The 10,182-nt window shown below is 42.5% G+C and overlaps 2 protein-coding genes across 2 annotated transcripts in view; both read left to right on the top strand.

Annotated features, from left to right (window-relative positions):
- The window catches only part of LOC121926472 (WASH complex subunit 2C-like), a 293,675-nt gene that overhangs the window by 183,384 nt on the left and 100,109 nt on the right, over nucleotides 1–10,182 (top strand). The window lies entirely within an intron of this gene.
- On the top strand, nucleotides 4,002–10,148 carry LOC121926473 (WASH complex subunit 2-like). The gene is made up of 3 exons (XM_042459488.1): nucleotides 4,002–4,204; nucleotides 8,409–8,573; nucleotides 10,125–10,148. The coding sequence occupies exons 1-3, from the start codon at nucleotides 4,088–4,090 to the stop codon at nucleotides 10,131–10,133; spliced, it is 291 nt and encodes a 96-aa protein (XP_042315422.1). The 5' UTR covers nucleotides 4,002–4,087; the 3' UTR covers nucleotides 10,134–10,148.

Here is a 10,182-nt window from a genome sequence, read left to right as displayed (position 1 = left end):
ACCATAACATCCTTGTTGTTTCCCTCCCCTTTAATTTTTATCCAGATGCTCTCCACCTGGCTTCCAGTATTGATGTCCTGGATCTCTTCACTGGTGTAAATATCTCTGACATATAGTGCTATTCCTCCTCCTTTCCTGTTTGGCCTATTTCTCTTTAAAAGGTTATACCCCCTCTATTTCTACATTCTGCTTACAAGACTCATCCCACCAGCTTTCAGGGATGCCTATTATACCATATTTGCTTTGTTGTACTAGGAGTTTGAGTTCATCTTGCTTATTTCCCATGCTCTGTGCATTAGAGACATGGGTTCTCTTTATTTGCTGCCTGTGCAAGTTTTTTTGCCTCCCACTGTTGAGTCCTTGCACTATTTGTCTTGTTTCCTCTATGTCAGTTTGACTATTTTCTCCATCCCTTTTGCCTTCCATAATATTGTCTCCCTCCTCCACAGAACTCCCTCCTGATCAAATTCTTGAGACTGTTGGCAAAAACATTTCTGTTTTTGCCAACTGACGTGAGATTCAACCCATCCGTTGCCAGAAGTCCCTCCTCATGGAGCCGCAGGCCATGATCCAAGAATCCAAATCATTCTCGGTGGCACCATCAGCAGAGCCAGTTGTTTACATCTGCTATTTTCCTCTCCCTTCCTGGACCATACCCTTCAACTGGCAGAAGAGATGAGATCACAACTTGTGCATCCATTTCTTTCAGCTTCCTACCAAGAGCCTCGTAATCCCTTTTGATGTTTTGAAGGCTGTGTCTTGCAGTATCATTGGTTCCCATGTAGACCAAAAGGAAGGGGGTATTGGTCAGTAGGGCTTGACCAGTGAAGCAATGTGTGCCTTCCTTTTAAAGCCCTGCTCCTTATTTATCTGAACTCCTTTCTCCGTACATTCCCCCTTGTACCTTCCATTCTGGTAGTCAAGGTCTCCTGTCCCAGCCTAGGATTTCCACTGCCCCTTCCCAGATTTGTCCCTTCTCGCTTGCTGCCCCCCACTCCTGGAACTTCCTTCCCCCATGAACATGGGTCATCACTTCTTTAACCAGAGTTGAAGATTATGGCGCGGGACAGACTGTCCAAAAAGGATGGTCTCCCGGCGCCTAGTTTTGATCCGCAGGGAAGCCAGAGCCTCCAGACCGTGGGACTTCCCCATGGACCAATGGTGCACATCTGTACAGGGTGCCACCATTTTGATGCCCTTGTCATGTGCGAGGGGCGTCTAGAAGCGCCGCCCCTCGCATGTGACGAGGGCGTCCCTTCGTGTCTGTCTGGACCGGGCCTATATTATTCAGGGAAGCATTCCCAGGCATTGTGTGACTGTTATATGATTATTTTATATTTGCTTTGATATGTGATATTTGATGTTTTTAATTTGTTGCTTGCTTATTTTATCTAATGCTATCTTGTATTATTATCTATTGTTTTATATGTATTTTGTTATTATCCTGTAGAATGTAAGCCATTGGCAAGTTTCATTTTTATCAATTTTTTAATTGTATGTACAGCGCTGTGTATATCTACAGCTCTATATAAATAAAGTTTAATAATAATAATAATAATAATAATAATAATAATAATAATTCTGGCTCTCCTCTAATAGAAGCCTCAAACAGGGCTTCCATTGGGCTGATCTGGGGGAGAGGTGTGCACATGATGCATGCCCCTGGATCGCACAGAGGCCTCCGGGAGGCCACACCAGGGCCACCTTACATGGTCCAAACCCAGCCACAGAAGGAGCGGTTTCTTACTGCTCCTTTTCACGGCCCATTCGGAACCATGGCATCTGGTTGCCGCGGTCATGCAGTGATTGGGCAGGGAGCTTTGTCTGCTTCACCCTAGAGACAAAGTAAGTAAAGTCTTGTGCTTTCTAACTGAAAGCTTATATGGTGTATTAAATAATAAAAATATAAATTCCATATCCTGTAATAGTAAATATTCAGACTTTTCTTTTAGAAGGATGTGGCAGTTTGTGACAGTCCTGTGTTTAGTCTTCCACTGCATGCAAGAAAAACCAAAACATGGCTTATGTTACTTATGTTACCTTATCCACTGTTGGTAGTCTAGTTGGTAGTAGGGCTAAGGGTGAGAGTTGTTAACGTTATTAACACTGGATAAGATAACACAAGTAATGTTATATGTTTATATGTTTCCATGAAAACAGTAGTCATGTTGGCCATTCAGCAAAATACAACAAAATCCACAAAACAAAAAATTTTCACAAACAGTGATGCCTTTATGGGGTGAACTAAAAAACATGAAATACATCATGTAAACTTGCAAAGCTTCGTTGACTTCTTCAATAGGGAAAAATGTTAAAAATCATACAGGAGAAGGAAAGTGACAGTGTGAAAGTCACAGGACTACCTTTTGGTCCAGATGTTACTTCTATTGTCAGTTAAGGTGGTTGACCCCAGAGGGATAGCAGGGCAAACAAAGGTCATTCACTTCTTGGCCATGAGTGGGCCAGGGGAAAAAGGGCAGCAAACAATAGATAATCATTCCTCTGTTTGCAGCTAAATTTGCTATTTTCAGCCTTGTTCTCAATGGAAAAATGAAAATATAAATTTCATATAGTAGTAAATCTGGTATATAGTAGTTAATCAGACTGCTCTTTGTTGTGGATAGAGATAGACTAAATCTTTTGACACATACAGTCGGCCCTCTGTTTTTTCCAGGGGTTCTGTTTGGGACACGCATACCCCCCCCCCCATGAAAATGGAGACTCAAGGCGCATAGGCTTGAATTGGGCGCATGCCTGCAAGCATGCACAGGGCAAGCACGGGGGGGGGGGGGGCATGAAAACAACAGAGTTTACCCCTCCATGAATATTTAAGATTGCGGATCTCAAGTCTGTGAGAAAGGAGGGTTGACTACAACTTTTGAAATGTACAGATAAAATATGAAACTCAGTCTCAACTTTTTTTTTATTCTATTACTGTCACAATGTGGCATATATGTTTCTTTACCCTGAAACCATTTGGAGCCAAAATGCACTTATTCATTTTTTTAAAAAAAAATAGGGCCAGATTTATATCTATTATTATTCTCAGGTTTGCGGCCTTTCTAGTTGCAGAGAGAACCTTTTGCCTCTGAAGGAAGCCAGCCTTTGCTTCCTTGTTCAGAAGGCATATGATCATAATTTCTTGGTTTTGGATTTAGAACTGAGACTTTCCAAACAATGCCACAGACATTTTAAAAAATCTAAGGCCTGTTAGACTGCCAAAATAAAGCTGCTTGGGGTCTCTTTGGAGGTATGCTATTTAAATGATGCATGCATCCTAAGAATCCGGAGGTCTCCTAAGCACTGGAGGGCAGCTTTGGTGCAGCTTCCGGACCCTTAGGACCCACACATCATTTAAACAGCATACCTCCAAAGAGACCCGAAGCAGCTTTATTTTGGCAGTCTGTAACAGGCCCAAATATGCTCGATCTATCCCTCCTTGGAAGTCACTGAAAGCCCTGCTCTGCCTCCACCTCTTGGCTGGAGGCCTAGAGTCGATGCTTCTTCCTCTGTCTCCCCCAGTGAGGCTGCATCCACACTAGAAAGATAACCCGGGTTGGCACCGCTTTAACTTGTCTGGCTCAAGGCTATGGAATTCTGGAAGCTGGAGTTTGTTGTGGGTCCACAGCGGAGCGGAGCTCTGGGCCCACAACAAACTCCAGCTTCCAGAATTCCATAGCCTTGAGTCAAACAACAAGTTAAAGCGGTGAACCTGGTTATGTCTCCAGTGTGGATGCAGCTTCAGTCTTCCAGCCCTGAGTCTCTGATTCTGGCTCGGAAAGCAAGCCTCAGCAACGCTTGGGGGCAGTCCAGAGTGGTGGCGCCCCCTGGCGCTTCGCGCGGACCCTGCACTACGCACTCCTCCTCCCCCCCCCCCCGCCTCGGTTCCCTGCATTTCACCATTTTCTTATAGCCTAACATGGTTTCCAGTGAGGCCGGAAACACGGATTCCTCTAGGCGCGTTCCTCTACTCTTTCCTATCTCTACGACAGAGGCGAGGTCAAATCACGTGACCTCACGGAGAAGAGTCAGGTGATCGCGGGCCGTCGGGCCCTTCCTTTTCTTCCCCTTCCTTCCGAGCCTCGCAATGTCTTCGGCCGCTTCGCTGTTGTCGGAGGCGGAGGCCCTGCTCTGGGAGCGAGCCTGGTCCCTTGAAGAGGTCCGCGCGGGGAGCCAGGGCTGGTCCTTGGCCGCCGACGCAGGGGTAAGAGCCGCAGGCAGGCAAAGGGAGGGAGGGAGGGAGCGTTAACGAAGCGGGAGAGGGGGCTTCCTCCTAAAAATGTGGCCTCCCTGTTTGCCTGAAAGAAGCCTGGCTTCTTCCCCCTAGATATGAGCTTGAGCTCGCATGCTTCTGTGGAGCGGACTGATGTAAAATAGGAAAAACAATCAGTAACCTTCACTGACTAAAAGCGCCAGATCCCGACTGACCTGGTAAGCTAAGCAGGACCATCCCTGGTTACTACTTAGATGGGAGACCGCCAAAGAAGGCCAGGCGCTGTTGGCTATCTATCCGAGGAAGGAACTGCCAAAATCACCTCTCTGTATTCCTTGTCTAAATAAACCCTGTGAAATTCATGGAGTTGCCATAAGTTGTCAGACAACTGGATGGCATACACACATACCATCATTAAGCCTTGTGTTGCTTCTTTTTTAAAAAAATTATTATAACAGTTTTATTAATTAAAATTTAAAATATTACAAACCTTCCATTCCATTATTTTGTAAAAAAAGCTTTGCAAAGCAAATTATTATTACACAGTAACAACATAACATACAACACAACATACCAGAGTACAGAGGAATCTCTTCAATTATGTAACAAAAAAATAAGATTAATTATCTGTAATACAATTTTTCTTCTCTTATCCTTCTAATCTTAATTCTTCCCTTATTCACCTATTTTCTTTCAAACCCCAAAAATCTCAGTCCAGGTTCTTCACTTAAAACCCATTCTCTATCTCTTAATCCTCACTCTAATAATCTATCATTTTCTTCTTTAAGGAATTATTCCTATTTATTTATTTTTATCCTGCCTTTCTCCCAAAATGGGACCCAAGGCGGTGAACATATATAAACATAAGTTAAAAATGTACAATTAAAATCATAAAAATATAAAAATTACAAATATAATTTTTTTAAAACATAAACAGTTAAAATTAAAAAGTCCAAGTCCAACCCTCTCATCTCCCAATAAACCAAGCCTGCCAGATCTCAAAAGGCCTGTTTAAACAAAAATGTCTTTGCCTGCCTACAAAAGGCCAGCAGTGAGGGGGCCAACCTAGTCTCCCGTGGAAGGAAGGGAGTTCCACAGGGAAGGAGCAGCCACTGAGAAGGCTCTCTCTTGGGTCCTCACCAGGCGAGCCTGGGATGATGGTGGGACCAAGAGAAAGCCTTCTATTGAAGATCTTAGGGCTCTAGGTGGTTCATATGGGGAGATACGGTCTTTCAAATAGTCTGGACCTAAGCCGTGTAGGGTTTTATAGGTCATAACCAGCACTTTGAATTGTGCTCGGAAATGAACCGGTAGCCAGTGAAGCTGTTTCAATACAGGAGTTATATGCTCCCTGTAACTGGCTCTGGTCAGCATTCTGGCCACAGCATTTTGGACTCGCTGAAGTTTCTGAACAGTTTCCAAAGGCAGCCCCATGTAGAGCGTGTTACAGTAGTCCAAATGGAATGTAACCAAAGCATGTGTCACTGTAGCCAGATCTGACGTCTCAAGGAATGGGCGCAGCTGGCACACAAGTTTTAATTGTGCAAATGCACTCCTGGCCATTGCTGAAACCTGGGCATCCAGGCTCAGGGTGGAGTCCAAGACTTGAGAGTTGACCTGTGAGCCTGAGATTTCAGGGGGAGTGTGACCCCATCCAGCCCAGGCAAAGCTCCAATTCCCTGATCTGCGTTATGACTGACCAGGAGCACCTCTGTCTTGTCTGGATTAAGCTTCAATTTGTTTGCCCTCATCCAGTCTATTACTGACAGAAGACAGTGGTTCAGTACAGAGATAGCCTACTTGGAATAAGATGGAAAGGAGAGGTAGAGTTGGGTGTCATCTGCATACTGATCACACCGCACCCCAAAACTCCAGATGACCTCTTCCAGCAGTTTCATGTAGATGTTAAACAACATGGGGAACAAAGCAGAACCTTATGGGACCCTGCAGGCCTTCTTCTGTTGAACTCTTGTTGCTCCTTTTCAACTGGCTGCAGTGAAAATAAACACAATGAAGAAGGGAGGGGCAGGGGAGGAAGAAATGTGACAGAACCTTTAAGACTATTTTTCACTTTTGCAAGAGCTTTTGTGGCTATGAACCCATTTTTTTAGATGGAGTACCAAGTGGTATTAAAGCCTCAGGTGTAAAGCATATTTATTCGGTTGTGGAAATCAGATGGAATGTAATAGGATCCAGAAAGATGCAAATCATGACCCTTGACCTAAATTTTGAAGGAGTTGGCTAAGGTAATACTGGTATTTCAGATCTTGACAGTGATCAATCAGTGTTGATGTGTGAAAGCAATAAATCTGTTACCAAACGTCAGTTTCCTAGTTTTCCAAAAAGTTCCCACTTTTGCTTACCAAAAATCAGGTTCCTAGGGTTCAGAACTCTCTCCTTTTCTTATATATCCACAGATTCAACTACCAATGGCTTGAAAATATTTTGAAAAATCCTAAAAGGAAACTTTGATTTTGCCATTTGATTGCTGATATAACTTTGATTTCCAATATAAGGAACATTGTTTTACTACTTTGTTGTATATAATGGGACTTGCACAATTATGGAATTTAGTATCCACAGAAGGTCCTGGAACAAAACAGCAGATACCAAGGGCCCACTGTACATATAATAGTGAGGACTCTTGTACACTGCTCCCTCGGGTTACGAAATTAATTCGTTCCGCGGCCGCTTTCGTAACCCGAAAAGCCTTCGTAAGCCGAATTGCCATAGGCGCTAATGGGGAAAAGCCGCGTTTCGTGCGAAAAAGCGCCGAAAAGCACCAAAAATTTTTTTCGTAACCCGAAAAACATTCGTAACCCGGAACAATTATTTCCAATGGGATTTTTTCGTATCCCGGAAATTTCATAACCTGGGTATTTCGTATCCCGAGGTACCACTGTATTAATATAAGTAATGTACCATTGTCCTTGTTCATACCTCTCCTAATGTATTGGAATGTATTAATATAATTCAGTTTAACAGTTTTTCTAGTCTTTGTTCCAAGGATCACAATTTGTAAATCCCTTACTGTATTTCCAGGAAGGTTGAAATGTTCTGCAACTGGTTTTTGGGTATTGCCGTTTCTAATGTCAGACTTGTATCTATTAATCTTCTTACTGATATATTTCCTTTTCTTTCTCTCCTTCTTTCTTCTTCCTTTTTATGCTGCAAGTGATTAACATGGCCACTTCTTTGAAAAAGAAATATAATGTATCCCCTTTGTAGGGGTAATTTATTCCCTTGTGGAAAGGTGAATGGCAGTTTGGATCTGGTTGGCCTTTGTTATACTTTGAGGAAGTTTTGTTAGATTTTAGTGTTAAAATAGTCTCCCTCCACTTGTATAGATATAAATGAGCTTGTTTGTTTATTTATTTCATTTCTCTGCCACCATTATCCCAGAAAGGGACCATGCAGCTCACAGATAAATCATTTAAAAACTTTACAATAAAAAATTAATAACAATTATTTACTAACAGTAACAAAAATTATCTTGCTAAAACAGTATAAAATTAAATAAAGCATACAAAAGTTAAAAAACATAACTAAAACATACTCCATATAAAAGCCTCCCTCACACAATTATATATTGAAACTAGCTTGAATAGCAAGTACACTTCTGTATCACTTATCAGTGAACTCAGAACTATCTAAGTAGTTTACCATCTGTAAGCCAATTGTCCCCAACAAGCTGGATACTCATTTTGCTCTCCTACGAAAGCATGGATAACTGAGTCAACCTAGGAGCCCTGGGAGCAAACTCACATGCTTATTTATTTATTTAGAGTATTTATACCCCGCTCTTCAGCCACAAAGGCTCTCAGAGCAGCTTATAGAATGGTTAATTAGACGGTTCCCTGCCCTCAGGCTTGCAGTCTAAAAAGACACCACACAAAAGGAGAAGGGAATGGGGAAGGGGATCAGGTCCAGCAGTTCTTCTCTCCCTCTGAGGCCTGGACCATGGCAGATGGACTAGAGGGAGGGTTCTCTTTCCTTTAGGCCAGGCCTGACGGAGCTGGCAGGCCTTTCTTTCCCTCTCAGGTCTAATGACGTCAGATGGCAAAGGGAGGGCTCATCTTCTTGCTTGTGGCTGCAGTACCAGCATTTAACCGCTGCACCACCAGGGCTCCCTGAGGACATCTGCCACATCTCTTTTTCCTCTTAGATCCTCATATATATTCTTATTTTCCTATAGCTTTTACATTTCCTGCAAGAATTCTCCCAGCAAACAATCTCTAGGACACATGAAATCAAGAAGCAACTGGACAGACTGATCCATGAAACAAAAAGTACAGATTGTCGCTTGCACAATGTTTTCAATGGTTTTCTCATGCTTTCAAATACACAGTTCATTGAAAATGTGAGTATGCTATAATTCCTGTGCTAGGCTGTGAAATGAGATTCACGATTTCTGGTGTTGCATAATTAAAATGGTAGGATTAACATTCAGAATTATCATGACAGATTAGAGGGCAGGGCTAAAGCTAACAAGATGAATTTCAACAGGGAGAAATGTAAGGTACTACACTTAAGCAGAAAAAAAATGGAACACACAGTTATAGGGAAAAACCTGACTAGACAGCAGTTCATATGAAAGGTATCTATGAGTCTTAGTAGACCACAAGCTGAATATGAGTCACCAGTGTGATGCAGCAACCAACAAAGCCAATGTAATTCTTGGTTGCATCAACAGGAGTATAATGCCTAGGTCTGTGGTGGTGAACCTATGGCACACATGCCCTCTCTGTCATGCGAAGCCCAAAGATCAACAAACGCTATCCAAAGGTACTTCTTCACTAAGGGAGCCCAGTATATTCCAGCTGCAATCAAACTCTTCCTGGCTAAAGTAAAACCACAATTACTCTTCGGAGTGCAAATAGGACCCTATAAAGACCCTGTTTTACTAGAGCAAATTCAATCAAAGTTCCTAAGTAAAATATTCCAAGTAACTAGCAGTGTACCAAATGCAGTTATTAGAAGGGAAGCAGGAGTTAGCAAGCTGGAGACAAGTATGTGGATTAACACTTTCACATACTGGCTCAAACTGAATAAAAATCCTGGAGGGCTGATCAAATTTGTTTTGGCAGATACCTATAAATTCTCTTGGGAAACAGCAATAAATAAGAAACTGAGCACATTGGGGTTTTCCAGGGACACCATCCTGAACCTAAATTTAGATCTTGCAAAATTGACTATTAAGCAAAGATTGCTAGATATTGAAGGCCAGTTGGAAACTGCTGCTTTCCCCAAATATATTGTAGCCGATAAACAAATTCGGGTCACTTCACCTGCCGCATATCTGTTCCAAATTACTTTGCCTAAATTCAGGAGAGCTTTTTCCCTGGCCCGGTTCAATGCCTTACCTACAGCAGTACTGGAAGGCAGGTTTAAAAGAGTGCCCTATAAATCCCGTCTTTGCCCATGTGATACGGGTGTAATTGAAACCATTGAGCACGTATTTTTATATTGTCAATTTTACAAAGACATCCGTCTCCAGTTGATTGCCCCCCTTGCTGGGAAAATACCCTGGTCACTCTGATGCTTTTTACATCAGCAATTTACTAAATAGCCAGGTACCCGAGGTGATATTTAGGGTAGCAAAGTTCTGCTACATTGTATGCAAACTCCGACCCCAAATGGTAAATGGGAACTAACATAGGTAAGTCTGTAAATCTGTTAGGTTAAGACATTTGGGGAAGAACCTAGGAACTAACGAAGTTCGACCTAGGACATGTCTGAGTTCAATGTTTGTCGACAAAAAATTGGGATCATAATATTTTAGAATATGATATCCGCTGTTTACCATCTAAGTTGCCGCCTTACTTTGCTTATGCCTCAAAATCTGTGCATACTATAGACATAAAGTTTTAACGCAAGGATACTGGGAACTAACAAAGCCAATTTTGTATAGACCGTATGATGTTAGGAGAACCCTAGGAGAGTTGGCGGTTGGCACCAGATTTGCCTTA

The sequence above is a fragment of the Sceloporus undulatus genome, chromosome 3 (genome assembly GCF_019175285.1).
Source record: "Sceloporus undulatus isolate JIND9_A2432 ecotype Alabama chromosome 3, SceUnd_v1.1, whole genome shotgun sequence".
Classification (NCBI taxonomy): domain Eukaryota; kingdom Metazoa; phylum Chordata; class Lepidosauria; order Squamata; family Phrynosomatidae; genus Sceloporus; species Sceloporus undulatus.
Note: the sequence above shows the minus strand (reverse complement) of the source record. Positions and strands in the feature narration are given on the sequence as shown.

Excerpts from the sequence above, each read along its gene's own strand:
- LOC121926473 (XM_042459488.1), top strand. The coding sequence starts at position 4,088 with ATGTCTTCGGCCGCTTCGCTGTTGTCGGAGGCGGAGGCCCTGCTCTGG. Across the intron at positions 4,205-8,408 it reads CCTTGGCCGCCGACGCAGGG|CTTTTACATTTCCTGCAAGA; the intron begins GTAAGAGCCGCA and ends ATTTTCCTATAG.